Here is a 21,132-nt window from a genome sequence, read left to right as displayed (position 1 = left end):
GAGAGGAGAATGGAGGAGAAGGGATTGCGGCGTGACCATCCCCCCCTGGGGGGTGATTTCTCGCTTTCTGTCTCTATGTCTCTCTCTGTCTGTCTGGCGAGAGCACGCGCCCTACAGTGAAAATCTCTCAAAAAAAAACAAAAAAACAAAAAAACTCACACCGGGCACGTGTGCATGCGTGCCCAAGATCCCGAGAGGAGAATGGAGGAGAAGGGATTGCGGTGTGACCATCCCCCCTGGGGGGTGATTTCTCACTTTCTGTCTCTCTGTCTCTCTCTGTCTGTCTGGCGAGCGCACGTGCCCTATAGCAAAAACCTCTCAAAAAAAAAAAAAAAGTCCTCTTCACAGACCAGGAGAAAAAACAAATCATGTTTAAGAGTAGTTGCTATATACAGATTACAGCTACTCTGAAACTGTCGACTGCACTTTCTTGAGAAGCCCATAACTATTTGGTGGGTCCTATAGAAGCATAAACTAAGGATACTGTGCCTGGCTCAGAATTTACCCTGTACAGATCATCATCCACATGCTGGCAAGACTGGGCGCTTATTGTTGCTGATTTCTAAAGGCTAGGGACAAGATACCAGTTGATAGCAGTTGATTGTAAATTTTGTGTGTCACATGAGAACAGGGACTCCCAAGCATGAGACAATCTTTATAAGATTGTCATTTTCTTAACTTGAGATGAGCAGAGGATGACGTTCTCCTAAATACATTGTCAGGGAGATCCAAAAACTTTCAAACTGACTTAGAGATTGAACGAACCTCAGTGGTTATCCATCTCAGTCCCTTTACTTCATGCTGAAGAAACTCAGGCCCAGGGAGTTTCTACAGCAGGCTGCCCAAGAACACAGAGCTGAGAGTAGCATACGGGGTTCCCTACTCCAGACATAGACCGAGCCACAAGCTAGAAGACTTGAGAAGGTCTCCAGTGATGTCCAAAGGGCAGACTTCCACTGATCATATTATTGAGGATTCCTCTCCACACACCATAAACATACAAAGTTTCTTTCAAAGTCTAAGCAATGCCTGAAAAATGTGGCCTTAGCTATAGCATACACATGACCTGCAAGGTAAGAGGTTGGTAAAAAGTTCAACAACCTTGAAAGAGAGAATGAAAAACAGGGTTAAAAATCCTGACACATGAAGAGATAAACTACCTCCTCTGTTCTTAACCTGCACAAAGGCCCTCTAGGAATTCACAAGACTCTCGCCACTCATACTGACATATGGGAAGATCAAATAAAATCCAACAGCCCAGAAGGGCAAGAGTTCCAGAGAACAGAGCCTCAGTACTGAGGGTCCAGGGAGGAATAAACAAGGTATGTACCTAGATGCAGAACCAAATGCGTAAGAATGGAATAGGCTTGGTATGGAAAGAATGGTACCCACCAGTGTCCTTGACAGAGTGGTAAAAGGATGGCCCTCTGCTTTATGAAAGAGACTTAGGATTGGATTTGATGGTGTCAACTCTGTAGTCAAATCCCACCAAATCTAGAGTTCTATGGCTCCAGAGCACCTGGAAAACCTAGAGGAGTGTATGATCCCACTCTCAGCCCTAGGTCTGTCAAAGAGGACCTCACCTGAGAGCTGACTTGGTCTTTGTCAAAAGAAAAATAAAAAATTAAAGGGAAAAAAATATAAACATGCTTATTTACCACCTAGGTCCACGCTACGAGCAGCAATTAAAGGAGTCTGAAGATAAATATCAAAGAATTACCTCTGTGCCTAACAAATCAAATAAACAACTCAAAATAAACTAGACAGAAAAACAGTGAGTGGCTATAGGAGCTTAGAAACTGGGCCAGGATAGAGAAAAGAAATAAAATGACCTCCTTTTGGATTCAAGAGCTGTGTTTGGTGGCATCAGGAGCGGGGAACAGGGAACATTCTTGAAGATTGACGACACCATAGGGTACAAAGCAGGCTTCTGCAGATTCAGAGGCATAGAAACTATATCCAGCATCTTCTCTGACCATGATGGAATTAAACATGAGTTTAATTTTAAGAGAAATCCTCAAATATACTCGAATACATAGAAACTAAACCCCTACTCCTGAATGACTCCACCACTACTGAAGAAATAAAAGTCTGAAATCAAAATAGTCATAAAAGTGAAATCCTGCAAGAAAACTTTCCAAACCTGGAGAAGCACTCAAAGATCCATTCCCAAGAAGTACAGAGGACCCCCAAATAGAATCAACCCAAGAAGATCTTCTCCAAGACACATTATAGCCAGATTGACCAAAACCACAGACAAAGACAAGATACTAAGACTGGCAAGAGAAAAACGGCAAGTTACCTACAAAGGGTATCCCATCAGACTAACAGCAGACCTCTCATCAGAAACAATGCAAGCGAGGAGAGAATGGGAGAATATATTCAAAGCATTAAGGGAAAAGCAATTTCAACCGAGAATTCTGTACCCAGCAAGATTATCGTTCATTTGGGAAGAAAAGACACGAACATTCTTAAATAAACAAGACCTGAAAGAGTTTACCAGCACCAGACCAGATCTCCAAGAAGTTCTTAAGGGGGTGCTATGTCAGTACGTTAGGAAAGACATTTGTACTTGCACAGTTTTAATCATTCCTCAATCATTCTTAAATTTTGAACATGTGAATTGTCTGAAAGAAATCTTTAGTTTTTCAGTAATTTTTACTCTTTGTGCACATGTTGATTTCTTAATGGTAAATGCTTTGTTAAAAATGGTGTTCTCTGTTGAGAATATTTTCATGGAATAAAACAATCTTTTCATGGTCAGTAAAAAAAAAAACAAACAAAAAAAACCCAAAAACAAACTTGTACTTTAATTCCATTTTTCCATGAACTCTTTGAAATCTCCATATATGAGGATAGGGAATGAGTTATGTAATTCAATACACTCAAAACATTTTTATAAGAACACATTTTTCAAAAGCATGTGAACAAAAGGATACAGATTTAGCACACATCAGAGTGGTTGCACGTGGAAGGTAGTAGGAGAGATGAGGGTAAAAGGAAGTAAATGCAGAGAGAGACCTTATTGGACAAAGATGGTGATGTGTGATAAAGCTCTGATCTGGCACCCATCTGTCTATTCATTTGGACATGCAAGGGAATGGTTCGTTCAAATGCTATGACCAGTGCTCTACTTCCTGCTCTGTAGATAAGTCACAAAGAAAGGAGAAGTATGGACCTTTTAGGGGTTTGCTTGTCTCACTAAAAAAGAACTCAAGCTCTTCTCTAGAACAGAGAGCTGTCCCATCAGCTCCCAATTTTGATGAGGAATATGCTGGGTTTATATAAGGGTAGATAGTGTGGACAGTGATCATTAGTCTTCCCCTCTCAGCTGAAATATCTGAAAACTGGATTTCCATAATCCACCATCTATTGTCCCAGAGTCTAGGGTTTGCCGGTCTTCATTTACTCTTACAACTTTAAAAACTGAAGCTTGTGTGAGTATAGAACCCTGGAGTTTTCCTGCAAAGCACCCCATACTCCCCCTCCTCACTCCAAACAGCTCATTCTGGATAGCAGGGACTGGAGCAAAGGTAATAAAAGAAAACTTCTCATTACCCATCTCTGGGTACCTCTGCAAATGATTGTCTTCGCTTAACCTCAAGGTCAAGACAACCTATTTTATAGTGTTCACTGTCTCTGAGGACAAGCTTTAGCAAGAGCCTTGTTTGCTTTTTATAGTATTAAAAAAGACAATGAAACCTGCTTCTCAGACAATCATTTCACCAAGGCCTTGTTACTCTTCGGGGAATATTTGTTTCCTCATTTATATTCATGTCTCTAAAAGACAAGTAGACCTTGGATGAAATTTCAGGCGACAGTAAATTATAAATAATGTATCCATATTTTTTCTCTTCCATACTACTTGTATTTAATTCCCCCCAGAGTCTTGTGCAAACACCAGAGACAAGAGGACAGGAAGCTATTAACATGATGGAAAGAATGAAATGGGCTTATGTTATATGGCACAAACACAGGGGAAGACATCTTGATCAAAGGAGTTTTTTTTTTTGAGATTTTGCTCTTTCTTTTAAAATTTTTATTCTTACTTTTTGACATCTAACTCATCCTGTCTATTAGGTAGGCATCTGCTGGAAATGACTCCCTTATCTTGGTCCACCCAAGGCAAGGAGAGGGTTTGTTGGTGAATGGAAGCCACCTGGGGCCAAACATGAAACCCTATTGTTCCATCAGAGAAAGCATAGGACACACTTTGGGTGATTAGCTGAGATCAGCCCATCCCAAGAATAGGATGCTACTAAGTGGAAAACTTAGATACTGTCAATGGAGTCATTAAAGATGCTAAAAATAAATTAGCCTCTAAATCCATCAGCCCTGCCTTGCCATCATAGAGGAAGGAGATTTCCAGACTTGTTTCTCAGCAAGAGTAATTCATGCCTGTGGAGTCCTGACTGGCATCACTCCAATTCTACATGTAAGTGAAGAAGCTCTGCTCTCCATTTTTGCTTCTTTCTCTTCTTAGGGCATCCCCATCTCCACCCTCAGGAAACTGATATCCTTGTATTCACCTCCTACGTAATGTAATTTGCTCTTTGCAGGGGTAGAAAAGGTGGGGGGAGGTGGGTGGCACAGGCAATGAGAACTCGTTAATATAATATTAATGTGTAAATGACTGTGGTCTCATGCAATTTTTTCAGGAAAATTTACATTGAGGTGGCAGACAGATTCTGAAATTAGAGAGCTTTGAGCATTATACTCTGCAGGCTTTTTTCTTTCCCTGTGCCAGTCCTGCAAGGAGTGTTAAGAACTTCTCCTTCAGCTTTGCTTCACCATAGACCCTTTTTAGCTCTGCAGCTGGAACTTAACTGCTTAATTCAACCAACATCTTTTACGCTTGTTATGTGCCAAGCTTTGTGCAAGGTAACTTCACAAGCATTATTTCTGTCCAAGAATTTTTCATTCTGCAACCAATCATTTCAATGGGTCCTAATCAATCTCCAAGACAAAACCAACAGAGTTTGGTAAGCATTGGTGACTTAGATTTAAATTTGAGCTTTCCAGTAACACTGCAAAAGCTCCCAAACATGGGCACATCTTTGCCATGTGCCTTGATTGGAATGGAGAGTCCTTCTCTTGTGCCCCAGATTCCACACTGAATGGCTAGATCAGTAACTACACTCATTGCAAAGATACTTTGGCTCTTCCATTTTCTCTTCTCTGAGTTGGTATTGGCCATCGTCAGGAGCTCAGTGTCAATTAGAGTCTTGTAAAAACAACCAACCAGCCAAAGTACATCCAGATGGTCTCCTGCACTGTTCCCCAAACAGAGCCCTGGCCTCCTCTTTAAATTTCCATGTGAGATGTTAACCCTCTGCTGATTCGTTACTACTGAAACTCCATTTGCACTTGGGATCCCAGATCCAAACCATTGCAGATCCCCTGGAGCAGCTGCATTTAAGAGAGGGCAGTGATGGGCACAGAAGCTGGTATGCAGTTACAGCCCAGATGGGTCTGGAGTGAGGCACAGCAGCAGGATACTGCAGAAACTCTAGGCCTATTGTCATACTGATCATAACTGCTAGCTGTGGCATCACCAGGATGGGAATTAAAAACTCATACTACACTGAGCAAGCATTGAAACCCACGCATTTTGGGGATGAAATGATTAATTTAGACCTAATAAATATGCAAATTTGGAGCTCTGTTTAAATGTATGTCATCTGTGTCATTTTTATGAGAAGAAAATTCCTAATTCAATGTAAAGCTCCAAGCCATGGGTTTTTAAGTGGTATCTTATAAAAGGGAACCATAGAGGACCCTTTAATTAACCTGTGAATGTTCAGGGAAGGACTTGAACAAGAGGGTAACACCTTAGTTCTGAAATAAGACAACTTTGAAAAGGCATGGAGGGTGAGCATAATTCACTTCAACCGTGTAAAAGAGATCAAGTGTCCTATAAGTTCCACTTGGTAAAGACATGTCTTGGATTTATACGTTGGTTGTATGAGCAAGGTTTATTTTTAATTTTTAAATTAAAACATTTGTTTTCCTGATTAATAAGCTCATTGAAGATGCTTTGTGAGAAATTGAAAAGTACAAGAAAAAAGAGAGAGAGGGAGAGAGAGAAAAGGACTCATTCACAATCTTAATACTCTGCAGAACCACTGGAGACATTTAGATATAGCTGTTCAATATCTTGCTTTGTCAGATTCAGATTTGGAGGCACCTGGGTGGGACAAGAGGATACTCTATGACCTCTCTGGGGATGGAGTGATGGATTCCAGCACAGGGGGAGAAATCCAATCATTCTGATGCTCTGAGATTGCATCTATGGACAAGGGACATGCTCACTTTTGCTCCACACATGTGCACATCCACTCCCCCAGAATGTGGGATGTGGATAGAATTCAAAGTCTGGACTGGGCAATGCCACATTATAGACTATAAGGAAGCATAGTGGGAGGGGTACAGGGAGGAACGTGAGTAGCATAGACCCCAGGTGGAAACATCTGGCTCAAATCCCAGTTCTCCCCTTTAAGAACTATGGGATCTTGGGTGAGTTATCTCTGTGACCCAATTTCCTCATCTGTTAAAATAAAATAAAATAAAATAAAAAAGAATAGTATCTACCACACAGGTTGTTGTGAGGATAAAATTAGACAATAGTTGTAACTCAGGTAGAACAGTGCCAGGCCAATAGCACTCAGAGGTCAGATATTAGGTTATTTACTGTTACAGATAGACACCTTCATCCCTTAACAGCATTTTCTGTGGACTTAAGTGAGGGGAAGGAGGAGGAGGAGTTGAATTTAGAAGTAGAAAACCTCACTTCAAGTTCCGACCTGGCCACTTACTAGCCATGTATGTCTGATTTTCATGCACTTCCGTTTCATTGTCTGTGAAATAGGGATTACAAGGCCTTCCTCACTAGTCATTGTAGGAACTGAACTAAGACCATAGAGATGCCAAAATGCTTTGTGAGTGAAAAAGCCTGTAGACTTAATACTAAGGGTTTACTATGTTACTTTTACCAGGTCAGTCTCTGATTATGGCAGCAGAAGAAGGAAGGAGGGAAGAACTTTGTTGGAAAAATGCTTGTAGAAAATTTTTACAAGAAGGAACCTGATGCCTTTATTTGGTGCATTTAGTTGGTCCAGTGGACCAGGGAACTGTGCTGATGGTTCCTGTGGTTGCCTTGGTACTGAGAGGTTTCCTGGCAGGGCCTTAGGAAGAGGGAAGGAAAGGGAGGCAATTGAGTGTCTTAGATAGGCTCCTCCCACCAGGTAAAGTCTCAGCAGAGACCACTGAGGAGCCAGCGATCACTCAGGGGAGAAAAAGGCATCTAAGTGGCCACAGCTGCCTCACCTGTGGTGAAGGCGGTAGAGGTGATGCTGCTCCTTGCAGTATCCTGGGCTGCCTGTAGCAGCACCGTGTAGTCCGTGATCTCCGACAGGCCCTCCAATCGGATCCAGGTGTCCTCCGCATCCACAATCAGCTCCTGTGTGATGAGCCAGAGGGAGGGCGGTGGAAGGGATTGATGGGCTCACAACATGGGAAAGTGGGAAGGGCAGCCCAAATCCCACAGCCAGCTAGGTCAGCACTGCGGTTATCACTGTCATCCTGTGTATCCCACAATCAGGAGGAAACTGCCAATAAATAAAGGACAGCTCCCGTGTGTGAGTTAGGACAGCTCCAGGGTCAGATAGCTCCTGTCTCACAAGTACATAATGAGATATGCCCAGGTACCTGGATTATAAAATCCAGTGATTTTCAGGATTTGCTTGAGAGCAGACAGAGAGCCTAGGGAATCAGGATCCTAGGCTCCTTGATCCCACAAAGCATATAAGTCTGCTTAAATAATTCTGTACATTGGCTTCTGCATCTGATGTCATTTTAACAAAATTGTGAAAACTAGTGCTCTAGATGGACTGTTTAGGCGGGTGGCATAAAAATAAAATATGTCATCTCTTTGCTGTAAGCAATGGAGATGTAGTCTTTAGGATGCTTGTCAAGAAAATAGGCATAAAAGCCTACTGAATTTGGTACCTGTCAGTGAGAAATCATTCCACTACTGTGTGCTTGAATATTTCCCATGTACTTTGTATCGTGGTATTAGAAGCACTATCACAACCTAGTGAAGTTGTAGGGATAGATAACCCCATTATCTAGAGAACAAACTGAGGCTCAGAGAAGTTTAGTGCTTTGTGTCAACCTGTGTCTAGGTCAAGGTAGAGCTAGGACTAGCCTCAGTACACCAGGCTTGAAGACTAGAGCTCTGTGATGGGAAACTTAGTTCATTCCCTGTAGATTGCTCCACTCTTCCTTTTCTTCCCCTCCAACATCTACTCGTCATTTCACTGGTCAGTTTCCACATGGCCTCACTTGAGAGAAATGGTTTTCCTCTTTTTTTCAGCAAAAGCTCACCTTGCGGCTTCCATCGGCAGATTTGTAGGTCAAGACGTAGTTCTCAATCTCTGCCCTGGGAGGCTGCCAGGAAATCAGGGCACTTTGCCTTGTGATTTCACTGGCTGTCAGGTTTGCAGGAGGGTCCAGGACTGAAAAGAGAAGAAAATGCCATGGTGTGCCTGCCTCTCCTGCTCCTCCCTGCTTGGTTTCAGGCACGGGTATCTCCTTGCCTACTTGCCTACTTCTTTGGTCTCAGGGCTGCTCACATGCTGATCCTAGTACTGACATGGACAGGAGCATAAAGGGGCTCCTGAGTCAGAAGATAATTATTCAATGTTATGGTCATTCCTAAAGCTACTCCCCTCTTCCCTTGTGGGGCCTCTGGACCTAGGTGTAATGGCTTCTGGTCTAACTTTCTATGCCTGGGACCAAGTTCGTTCTTGAACATACAACCATTCCACATTTTCCCTTGGCCTCCTGTTCTCTTGGTCATGGCCACACCAGCAGCCCTCTCTCTTCCATATCTAGCTCTTGAGTAACCATCTTACTCTCTTGGGCCAGATGCTTTCTCAGTACTGGCCTCTGTTGGCCTGGTTCTACTACTATCACCCAGAGCGAGGTGAGGGCAGAAAAGAGACAGAGCTTCAGCTCACTGTCACTGACTGGGCTGCAGTCAGTCAAAATATGAACAGTTCATAGCTGCACTGTCCAAACCTATAGACTATAATCTAGTCTACGACAAAGAAACTGATCACTTTTAGGATCTATAAAGCCTCCAGAGATAGCAGATATATAGATGACCATGTACTCACGGGTAGTGAAGTTGGTACTGATGGTGCCACTGGTGAGAGGCCCACTGGTGGCATACATGGTGACAGTATAGTGGGTACTAGGAAGTAGGTCAATGAGCTGGAATTCCTCACTGACCCCGTCCACCAAAATGGTCTCTCCTGCAACTGAAATCAGATGAACATGGATAAGGATTAGATGAGGCAACTTAACCTGGGAAAGACCTACAAAACTCAAAGACATTTCACAGGGATTCAATTCTGGAGAATTTTGGAAAAAGTCTTTTGTAGGTTATCAAGTTTAGCATTTAATTCTAAACAAGAATACCCTTTCATCACCTCTTCTATCTTAATTGAGAAAAATATGACTTATACAGAGACCAAATCGTCTTCTTTATAACTTCTACTCAGGTCTCTGGAGTTACAAAGAATAAACTGAATTCTCTGCTTACATGACCTTTTCCTCCTCACTGTCCTTCCTAATCAAGTTCTTTCTCTTCTAGACTGAGAAAATTTAACCTTTATCCTCTATTATATCTATGTGACAATTCTAGAACAGGATTCACAGTTCAGGCTGCTTTTCTCTGTCAAGTATTAATAGTAGTTGTGCTGAAATGCACAACTCAGAAGAGAACTAAAAACAATAATTGAGACTCACTGGCCAATGAAATAAACATACTTTCTGCTTCTATTTCTGTCACTTTATAAATTAGCTTTTGGGACGGTCAAGTGATTTTTGTCATCACCTGCTTAAATTACGACAAATCGAGGATTTTGTAATTACTCTCTACAATCCAACCTTATATAGTTGTATAGTTGATCTTTTCTGTATTAATGGACAGAATTTTGAATTTATTTTCATTGCATTTTAACTTGTTGACTGAATGTTGAACCATTGTGTCAATTTACTAAAATATTTTTGAATTTGGAATCTGTCAATCACAGTTTTGCTTTATACACAGATTTGTTAAGCACGTCTTCTCTGAAATCATTCAAGCTGTTGAAAAAACTGTTCAATAGACCAGGGCCAATCCTGCCATTGCACAAATAGAATACTTCTGCATCATTCAGCATTTAGCAAAGTTTATTAGGTGCATTTTCTAAAAGGTGGAGCCTGAGGTTTTAAGTATCTCATGTTCTGAAGACACAGAAAGGCATTCAAACAAATTAAAATCCAAATGAACTCTTTGGCAGAGAGTACGTAATGGCTCACTCCCTAAGAGTCTCCTTTACACAGCCTGCAACTGGTCAGTGTGCAGACAGACTGAACTATAGCTCTTCCTCAGACTTCTCATCCTCTTGTACACCTCTGCAAATGCACATGATCTGCTCTTTCTCTTGGAGTTCCCTTTATTCTACTCTTCTCTTTCTTTCACTTTATCTAAGACCTTTTTCTTTTCCTCTTCTCATACCTTGACTCCAAATTATAGTGGCCCATTGAATGTGGCCCACAGTATTCTTGGCTTGCGTATATTGTGACACTATTCACCTCTGCATCATTACTAGAAGTGATGTCCATGAAGACAAGAACTCATGTTTTGTTTTGAAATCTATATAACCTTATAGTGTTTATGGCCCATGTGAGGGAATCAAAAGTATTTGTTGAGTGAATTGCTATGGTGGAGCTGTGTGCTTTGAACCTGTGACCAAGCATATCTAATTCCCCTAGGGGAACTTCAGATAGAGGAAATAGTGTTGAAACAAAGACTTAAAGGAAGAAATTTTTTAGGCAGATAAGTGGTAACAGAATTTTCTAATGGAAGAAACAGCATGTGCAAATGTGTGGAAACTTGAGAAAGTATAATGAAAGTTAAAAAAATACAGGATCATGATATGCAGGGAGGGGGTGGTAGGAATTGAAATGAATTGTGCATGCACAGTCAGGGGTTAGGATAATATTCATTCTTTGAAGAGGGCTATTCAATCAGCTAACATTCTAGCTAACTCCAAATATGATCCATTATGTATTTTTCTGTGTTAACTAAGGCTGAATGCTAAGTGGAGTTTTCTAATGCCTTGCTGAAATATAAATGTGCCTTTTTACCAGCAAATTTGCCAATCAAAAAATGACATCAAGTGGTTTTGATAATACTTATTCCTAGTAAACCTGTGTTAGCATGTAGTAATCACTAATTCCTTTTCCAACTTGTTTAATAGTCATTTTAGTTTTTACTTTTCCAAGCTTTGAGAGTAAATGTACTTTTTTGCAGCTTACAGAATTGATTTTCTCTGCCATTTCTGAAAATCAAGACATCTGCCTGCCTTCTGTCTTCTGGTTCTTTGTTCTCTTGATTCCTGAATATAACTCACAACAATTCTGTGATCGCATGTTTAATTTAGGCAAGGACATATTTTCCTAAGCCTAGAGACTTGGAATATACAACATTATTTTGTGTTGGGATTCTGTGTTCAACTTCAAATAGCATAAGGTGAACAAGCATGGTGAAGAACACCTTGAAATTCATGATTCCATGTTGGTTCAAACCTTTGGGCTGAATGTGGGTAGAGAAGACCAAGGCAAAAGAAAAGCTTAGCAGTTCTAAATCCTTCGTCACCTGTTATCACACATCTGGCTCTACAACTTAAGTGTTTCTCTTGCTCTGTAAGTACCTAGAAATATCTGCTTTCTTGTCAGTAACATTTTGGAGCGAGTCTTTGCTTGATTCTGAGTTTTGCCTTCCTGGGGCTATTTGTCTTTTTGTTTGTTTGTTTGTTTGTTTGTTTTTTGTAGTTGTCCTTGGTTACATGCCTTCCTGGTATCTTTAGAATTCACCTCAGTCACTACAGTCGATACAATTTGTAGAATTTGGAGATATCTTCAGGGCTTTAGAGTATAACTGAAGGATGAAAATTCCTAATTTGTTTCTCTAACTGACAAAAACTTTTTGCTTCTTTGCTTTCATACTGGTCCACAGCCCCAGTCCTCACCATCTCCATCTGTCTGATGCATAGGGCTATAGACACCCACCTGCAAAGTGTGTGAGAACAATGACATAGTTCTCCACTTCACCTACTGGTGCTTTCCACTGCAGTAGAGCTTCTGTTGGAGTAATGTTGGTAGCAGTCAGATCCACGGGGTTGTCCATGGCTGAAACACAATAGGAGAGCATCAGGTAAAAGTACAAGGAGCTGCAGGACAGAAGTGCAGCAAACTACGTCAGCAGTTTCACCCATGATGCACATCTGCTGCTGGACTGTTCCAAACAGAGAAGTGGGTAGTGCTCTCTTCCCTATGGTTCCATCAGCCCTTTCCTCTTCTCCCTTTCCTCCTTTCTCTCAAGTATCCAGCTCTCCCCTGATTTAACCCCACTGTTCTTTTTAGTTCATTCATTAACTTTTTGTGTGCAGAGCATGTGTCAGGTACAATGGAGATTTTGAGGTATGACCATTGTGTTTTAAATCTAGATGGAGAAACTGAAAACCTATAAACATTGTTACAATTCTTTAGCTGATGAGATAATTGTGTTTCCCAACCTATTTGCATGTTCATAAATATAAATCTGTGCTTTGTGAAAAGACCTCTGCTGATAAACTTTAGGAAGTATGGTGAGAGCTCCATGGGGGCAGAAGCAGCCCCAGGACAGAGAACGTAGAAGGTACTGGGGAAGTATTCATGGAATGAAAGCACAGGATTCAGGCTATCTTGCAATCCTGATTCTTGAATCCTTGTCTCATTACTCATAAGGTACAAGCCTTTATGACTCACTAGACTGAGTAATGGTTTTTTTTTTCCTCATATTTTTCTTTTAGTTTATTTATTTCTTCCATAAATGAGAGACAGAGAGACAAAGAGATCGATATCCCTACAGGGTCTTGACCCTGTGATCAACTCCCAACCTTAGCCAACCCAGATCATGGGCACATATGTTCCCAGTGTACTCAGGGAGGTCTCTGAATTTTAACCTGGAATCTTTCCATGGGGATCAGCTTCACAGAACATCATATTTGATTGCTGTGCCACTGTCCAGCACCTCTGACCCCTTGCCCAGGTCTCCTTTTTGTTGAATTTAGGTTACAAGGGAAGCCAAAGTGCCTATCAGGGGAACAGTCTTAAGACCATCTTGTTTGTCATAGGGCTATCTTCTAATTCTTACTTGCCCATGCCCTAAGCCTTTGTTTAATTACCATGGTTCCTTTCCATAAAGTTAAAAAATGTTTAGAAATGGATGTTATTACAATAGCTTAGGAATCAACTCAAAAGTGTCATGTAGTTTACTTTTGGCTCTGTTCTCTAACTGAGTGTGTGTGTGTGTGTGTGTGTGTGATTTAAAACCTAGAATTGAATCTGTAATCTGTACCTTCAAAGAGTTCTTCAAATGCAGCCCTTATGAGACCACAGTTGGCTTGATGTCTCTGAGACATACACAGTAGACTTAAGGAACACTTATTTCCAAAAGCTGTAGACCTCAAGATTTTTATTCCCTTTATAAAAATTATTATTATTATTTATACATTCAACCACTATACATCATTTAGGTTGTAAAGACACTTTACCCAGCATGATATACACCTCAGACCAGCCCAGTTGAGAACACTATACACGTCATAATCAACAGGTAATAAACCATATTACCTGTCCCACGAATGTCTTATCTCTCTATTTTTCCCCCAAGTTCCTTTTTCTACACACTTTCCCTCTCCCACTCTTCTTCCACTTTGTCCCTAACAATTGAACTGAAAATTGTCCATACAATTTTCAATGTCTTTAAGTCTCTACCAGAGAGTGTACAGTCAGTTTTTGTTAAGTGGAAACATACACTGTCTCTGTTTCATAACCTGACTTGCTTCACTCAGCAATATATCTTTCATATTTGTCCACTTTCTATCAAATGCCGATAGACCGCAAGTTTAAATAACAACAAACTAAGACACTTCTGAGGGAAATCTAATCATTGGAGGTTGCCAATATAGCTTTGCCTAAACACAAAGGAAGGCAGTTTGCGTTGGTACATCTGCCTTACCCGAGAAATTAATTTTTTTTTTTTGGAGAGGGTTTTTTTTGCTATAGGGCATGTGCGTTCTCCAGACAGACAGAGAGAGAGACAAAGAGACAGAAAGCAAGAAATCACTCCCCAGGGGGGATGGCCACGCTGCAATCCCTTCTCCTCTGTTCTCCTCTTGGGATCTTGGGCATGCACGCACATGCGCCCAGCATGAGTTTTAAGCCACCAGGTCCGGGACGCGAACCGTGGTTGACTACTTGGGAGTCCAGCAACATAGCCATTACATTAACAGCTGGTCCCCCTGAGAAATTAATTTTGACCTGAGCTGCTGCTCTCTTTTTCCTTGGGAATAGGTGACTCTTGAAATTCATTTTATTGTCCTTAATGAGAAAAATTTCTAATGTCTTTCCCAATAATTTTTTAGGCCTTTCAGGGAGGTGGGAAGGGAACTTCTTTTGAAAGCTCATTGGACATCACTTCTGGCCAACATTTGCTGATACTTTAATGGTAATATGTACTTCGTTGAGTAGATTAAGACTGAATGGAAAAATATAGCTAGGTTGTCAGTAGTCATAGGGTTAGAAGAAAAATAGGGAAAATTAGAATATTTTATGCTATTCTAGAAGAATGTAGTTTTGCATTTCTTTGACCTGTTAGAGATGCTGTTTCTGAGCTTGTGAGAACATCTATAGAAACAGTGAGGAGTTCCCAGGTACATTTCCCTAGTTCAGGAAATACTAATCTTCATAAAAATTAAGCAACTTCAGAAAAGCCAAGTAGTATCCTAATGTGGCAAGATGCTTTTCCATGTGTTGTGGGACTGAAGGCTTTACTAGGAGGTTTGGTCTGGGAGTTGGGGAAAGAAAACTTGGGCTGTGCCTTTTAGTGACTTCAGCAGCCAACTGTAGCTCATTCTTCCTGGTGCACTGGCTGAGATGCCAGAGAAGGAAGGGGAGTGGAGCTAGGAGGCTCGTCTTCAGGCCCATCCAAGGGGCTTATTTCCAAAAGAAGGCCATAGGATTTGGCCTGCCCTTCCTCACTTTCCCTTATTAGAGCTGGTTGCTCTCTTTCTCCTCCCTTCTTCCAGTTCATTACATAGGAGTTGACTGTGGATGCAGAGTATATCTGGATCTGATTGGAGGACTTGTCAGAGAATACAGACTACGTGCACTAGTACTACTGTAGACAACCCAGGATGCAGTGAAGAGCTGTATCACCTCCACTGCCTTCACCACAGGTGAGGGAGTTATGGCCATTTTGATGCCTTCTTCCTCCCTGGAGCATAAAGCAAGAGAAAATGCACCTCCATGGTGGTTCAGGACATTTTTGATGAAGATTTTCATGATCTAATTTGATGTTACTGGAAAAACAACACCTTTCTTCTCTGAAATAAAATTTCTTTCTCTGTGTCTTTCTAAAAATCAGGTGGAATGATTCAAATATCTGTTCTGGAATTCACTTCCATCATGTGTCTTTGAAAGAACTTGTTTCTTAGGGTGTGTGCACTCACTAGAAGGACAGAGACAGAAAGCGAGAAATCACCCACAGGGGGATGGCCATGCTGCAACCCCTTGTCCTCTATTCTCCTCTTGGGATTTTGGGCATGCATGTGCAGCGTGAGTTTTAAACCTCCTTGTCTGGCACTCAAACCGTGGTCAGCTACATGGGAGTCCAGCGACACAACCATTACACCATCTGCTGGTCCCATTAATAATGGGAATTGCATGAAAATTCCAAACCTAAACCAGAAAGACTGAGAGTATAGCTTCCTATGCTTCTAGTATTAGAGAGAAATTGCATATTACTCTACACAATGCAGTGAATTGGAGGAGCACCAGGAATGAACCATCAGACCCTGCACCCATGTCTTGTACCAGCAAGAGCAACCTAACCCTTTGCCTCTTTTGTTTGTTGTGAGTCCTCAACTAGGGTCCTGACCAGACATGGGAGGCGGGACAAGGGACATGCCTACCTGTGTGCACGAGAGTGCAGATGCGCTCGCTCTCCTCCCTGCCCCGCACACTGTTGAGGCTGATTTCATATTCAGTAGCTGGATATAGCTTGGTGATGGTGAATTCTGTCACAGTGTTGGGCACCACTGAGCTGTCCAGCCGTCCCACTGAGGAAGAGTAGAATCCACAGTGAAAGTCCAGTGACTCTCTCACTAGCACAGTGCATGTTCACTCTACAGAGGGGCTCCCAGTGGCACTTGGTCAGGAAGCACAGATGGGCACGGGACTCAGACCCAGCAGGGAGGGAAAAGAAACAGGAATGTTGGAGTTTGAGGAGACCTTGCATGCTGGTCCCACCCCTTCATTTTATGACTTCTTTGAGCAAAGAAAAGTGAACTGTGTGTTAATTGGTTTTCAATAAGCTGATCTTCTCTGAAGCAATTTTGTTAAGGCAGTATAGAGAGTGTGGCTACAGAATGGCCAATGCAACCCAGAAGTAGGGTCGCCGGGAAAGCGGCCCTCCCCCTCACTGGAACTGTGCCCTATACTTCACTAACAATGCCACATGCACCAGCAAGGACTGGCAGGTTGCAGGTCAGGTCTGGGCCAACTTCCTCTGACTCATGAATTGGCCAGGGTGGCAGAAATAGGGCTACGTCACTGTGGTTCCCTCTAAGGCTCCATCTGCTCTGCTGGGTCTTTAGCCATCCCCCTGGATTCTAGTCATAGACTTCATTCTCTCAGGAAAGTGTGTTGATTCTGGCTCTTGGCAGATTCTGTTAGGGCTATTTGTTCCTCATTATATCACCTAAATAATGGTGACCAGTTACTTCTGCTGGTAAAGGGCTTGGTTTCTGAGGGAATATAATCAAGTCTTTTTTGATGGAGTTAGTGAGTTCAGAGTTTCTTGGCTGCTCCTCATTAACCCATCCTCATTCTGATGGGACGTGCCCCAGAGAGAAGGAAAAATGTAGGCAGGGATTGCTGATGTCCTGTGCGAATGCTAGTTCTCCCATAATCACCTTGACCCAAATACCATTTGAGAAATCACATAACTTTATTACCTTGAGTGGGTCGATATGATACTCGGTAGTAATCAAAAGATGCAACCGGGGGGCTCCAGGAGACCAACACTGAGTCCTTGGTCACGTTGCTAATTGTGATGTCTTTGGGGGGGTCGATTCCTATAAGTACCCAGATGGTGATGACAAAAAGACAGAAAGCACATTGTGAAAAAGGAATTTCTATTCCCAGTTTTCTATTGACCAAGAACCAATGGTGTCTCAAAGGGAGACAAGGCCTTACAGTGTAATAGGGCATCCTTAAAATCATGGTGAAGTTGATGTCTCACCTGAAACCTGTGAAAATTGTCAGCCCAAATCGTGTCATTTGTGTCAACGTGTGTTAAACCCTAACTAAACTGAGCTGGGAAAGGCAATGAAAGGGACAATCCCCACACTGGTGTCTCTGATAGCAAGAACTGTCACATGGACTCTGTTAAAAACACAACCTTGCACAAAGACCACTGCAACCTGACACAAGGACTACTTCTGTGAGGACATCTGCCCAGAAAGTGCCTGTCCAACTGGTGCCAACTGGTGCCAACAGTGATGTCAGGACAAAGGGTGATGTCAATTCACCTCTGTCACCGGATCCTGAAACAATAAGCTCAGTCTCCCTTCCCCCTTAGTTGTAGTTTTTGTATTTAAAATCATCCTGAAATTTGTAAGACCTTGGTACATATATCCAGAGTATCTTGGATATTTAGGTCCCTGGGTATCATCCTCAATCCTGGCTCTAATAAACTCCTTTGTTGTAGACGTTTTGGCTCAGTTTACCTTTTAGTCTGAAAAATCTTACAGATGATAGTCAAGCAGAGAGGACATGTTAGCAACAGAAGCCAAGCTGGCAAGGTCTATGCCTCTATCTGAAATTCCACTAGGAAGTCGCCTTTAAGTTTCTATGTTTTGTTTTACACTAGGAGTAACATAGTCATGTCTTCAGAGGAAACTTCACTTGGATAAATCCGACTCTGCCTCTCTCTCTTATTTTTTTATAGTTACCTTGGGTTTAATTTGGAAAACCTGCCTATTGACTGTAGAGGGATTTCAGAGCACAAGTCCAGAACAAATCCACTTTCCTAAACTGTATTATGTTTATTCTAGATACTTTTTCCCCCTGACTACCAGAGGACTGCAGAATTGAATTAGTTATGTGTTTAATCCACTTGTCCAGTTAGTGAGTTCTTGTGAGTATGAAGGAAGCTACCTAACACATACGTCCTTACCCACACACATCTCATATCTGAGATTGTATTTGAGAATGATGAGATCGAAATGATCCAATTCTTCTCAGATGGCCTGTGTCTCCCAAACAACATTGTAACCACATTCTTTGCCAGGTCACTATGTGGTTGCGTGCTAGTCTCATGTGATTCTGAGGAATATCACTTACACCAGTGACCTTGCTGGGCATTCAAGAAATAGCACTGCAGAACAGACAGGTGTCTCCTTACTGTAAGGAATTCCTCTCACACACTAGAGGAATTTTCCCAGGGCTCTCTCTTAGGCTGGTAATTAGGGGACCTCTGTTCCAATGCATTCAAGCCCTGGGCTCCTCGAGACATTGTGTCTGTCCTACCTTCCAAATGGGAGTTTCCCTATGCATCTTCTGCAGCTCTGGAAGAAATTGTTTCAGGATAGCTTAAGACCCTCTCTAGTTATAGAGGTAGTCCCCTACTCCTTGGGTTTTTCTCTTTTCAAATTTTATTTACTTGTCAATGGCTACTGTGAGAAACCCCTTTACCACCTGCTGTCAGATCCACCAGCCTCACCTGTGGTGATGGAGCCCACAATGGGCTCAGAGGTCACTGTGCCATGGACAGCCACCAGGTTCACAATATACTCAGTGGCTGGCTGTAGGCCCATGAGGACAGCGTGTCTCTTTGTGGCATCCAGGGAGACCTCCATCATCTCTTCCTCTTCATCCCGGGGGCTGTAGTTCAGAATGAGTCGGTCTGCCGGGGGGGATGGGTCACTCCAGGTGATATTCACACTGGAGGAGGTCACGTGAGAAAAGTGCAAATGAGAGATGGGGCGGAAGCCTGTAAAGCAAGGAGAACGTGTAACAGGGTAGGGCACTGGGTTACAAGAGCCACCTGACTGATAGGATCTGCTCTCCTTATTAATATGGGCTATTCCTTCACCCATTGACAAGAGATTCTACCTCCTCACTCTCTAGTTTTTTGTCCACTCTACTTTTTCCAGGCCATATACTGAAAAAGAAATTTTGGTAAAACCAGAATTACTTTGTGAGTTATTCATAACAACAATCCAGTATCTAAAATCTCTATTCTGGAAAGAATCTAACATGGTCCCACGAACCCCTTGAATGCCTACTGATTTAGCACAGGCAGGGAAAGCTGTGCAGAATCAGCTGCTATGGCCAGGCTGGAGAACACAGAAATATTCAGGCATGTAGGACCTTGCTCCCCTCTTCCCTTTACTTGCAGCTGTTCCCTCTTGATTTGTTTTCTTAATCCCTCTTCTTTTTCTTCTGATCTCTTTTCCTTCCTCTGAAGGGAATGGAGACTTGGGTGTGGGGTTGGCTCCATGACCCTTTCCCTCTAAGATACACTGATTCCTGAACCCAGCTGGGATTTCTGCCCCTTGGTACCTGTGAAGGCGTCCACAGTGGACTCCAGGCTCTGCTGCCGACCCCTCTCAGCGGTGATGGAAATTATATACTCTGCCCCAGGCTCTAGATCTGTCAGCGTGTACGAGGTTCTGTCCCTGGGCACAGTGACTTCAGAGGCAACCCCAGAGGATGGGGTAAAGGTAATCCGGTAGTGGTCAATGGGGCCACTGGCCTTGGTCCAGATGAGGGAAATAGAGGTCTCTGAGGAGGCTGTCACCATGAGGTCTCGGGGACTGTCAAGTTCTGTGGATCAACATAAATGTCCTATTTAATGCAGGTTCCTCAGGAGGGTTAGTATTTTTTGGACCACTCTGTGTGTTCTAAGCTCTCAGCAAGCTTCTGATCATGAGCACTGGCTTGCCACTGCTGACACTAACCTCATGTTTTGCTAAGCACTTTCTTTTTGAAAGATGGCCATGAGCGTGGCAAATAGAGGGGATGCTCTGCAGAAAGGCATTGTTAGCACTGAAATGACTGGACAACACCCACCTCTGGGGGCTATGTTGGCTGCTCTCCATAGTCATTTTCTCCCATTATTTCTCAGAAAGTGAACCAGGGCACAACAAGAACCATTACCAAGTAGGCTATGCCATCCTTACAATGGTAGACCCCTATCTTCCATCCTGGAGGCCATTTGACTTGGCCTAAACATGGGTGTGTTGGCAATGAAATCTGAGGGCTCCTGGGGGTCCTTGGCCATGTAGTTCTAGACGTTGTCTGTTAGACTGATCTCCAGGCCAGCTCAGGCTGATTGTACCTGAACTGCTAGAATGACTTTGATATTTACTCAGGATCTTGGAGAAAAACTGCAAGAATGAGAGAAGCAAGACTCTGAAGTGGACTTCTACTACTTGTGGACATAATGGGTTGTTTTTAGGTCTAGACATTTACCCCAGTGGCCTTTGTGAGGACTTCTTGGTACAATGTGAGGAACACTTCACTCTGCCTTCTATGGGGTGGCTGGATAGAAATACAGCAAGGCAATCTATTTGGGATTTTCTACCTTTGCCTGCACAGCTCTGGCCATCCCTTTAGACCATGGGCGACCTAGCACAGATCTATAGAGAAGAGGGTGGACTCCCATCTTGCATGTCAGATGTTAGGCATAATGTGGAAGTTGTTCCTCTCTGATGGTTGTAACCTGGGAGAAAGTCATGGGGGGCATTGCCTTTTGATTGATTTTTGCCAGGAAAGCCTCTGGGCTCCTTGTAGGTTAACATGGTCATCTTTAATCCTCCTACTCACCAGTCCTGGCATTCATGGTGGCTGGCACACTTTGCTGTGAGTTCATGATGGCAGATATTCCAACTCCATACTCGGTGCCGGGTACCAGATCTATTGGTAGATGCAGAAACAGACATTATTCTGTGTGTGCGTCAGGGTTCA

General features: G+C 42.6%; 1 protein-coding gene across 1 annotated transcript in view; it reads right to left on the bottom strand.

Moving 5' to 3' along the window:
• The window catches only part of TNR (tenascin R), a 97,455-nt gene that overhangs the window by 32,132 nt on the left and 44,191 nt on the right, over nt 1-21,132 (bottom strand). Inside the window, exons 8-16 of the mRNA XM_006153327.2 lie at nt 20,992-21,081; nt 19,726-19,989; nt 18,884-19,153; nt 17,115-17,234; nt 16,071-16,217; nt 12,124-12,243; nt 9,180-9,323; nt 8,386-8,516; nt 7,327-7,459 (exon numbers count right to left, since the gene is read on the bottom strand). Coding sequence (XP_006153389.1) covers nt 7,327-7,459; nt 8,386-8,516; nt 9,180-9,323; nt 12,124-12,243; nt 16,071-16,217; nt 17,115-17,234; nt 18,884-19,153; nt 19,726-19,989; nt 20,992-21,081 — 1,419 coding nt within the window. The remainder of the gene's footprint in view (nt 1-7,326; nt 7,460-8,385; nt 8,517-9,179; nt 9,324-12,123; nt 12,244-16,070; nt 16,218-17,114; nt 17,235-18,883; nt 19,154-19,725; nt 19,990-20,991; nt 21,082-21,132) is intronic.

This window comes from Tupaia chinensis, unplaced genomic scaffold (genome assembly GCF_000334495.1).
Source record: "Tupaia chinensis unplaced genomic scaffold, TupChi_1.0 Scaffold000369_1, whole genome shotgun sequence".
In the NCBI taxonomy this organism is placed as follows: domain Eukaryota; kingdom Metazoa; phylum Chordata; class Mammalia; order Scandentia; family Tupaiidae; genus Tupaia; species Tupaia belangeri.
Note: the sequence above shows the minus strand (reverse complement) of the source record. Positions and strands in the feature narration are given on the sequence as shown.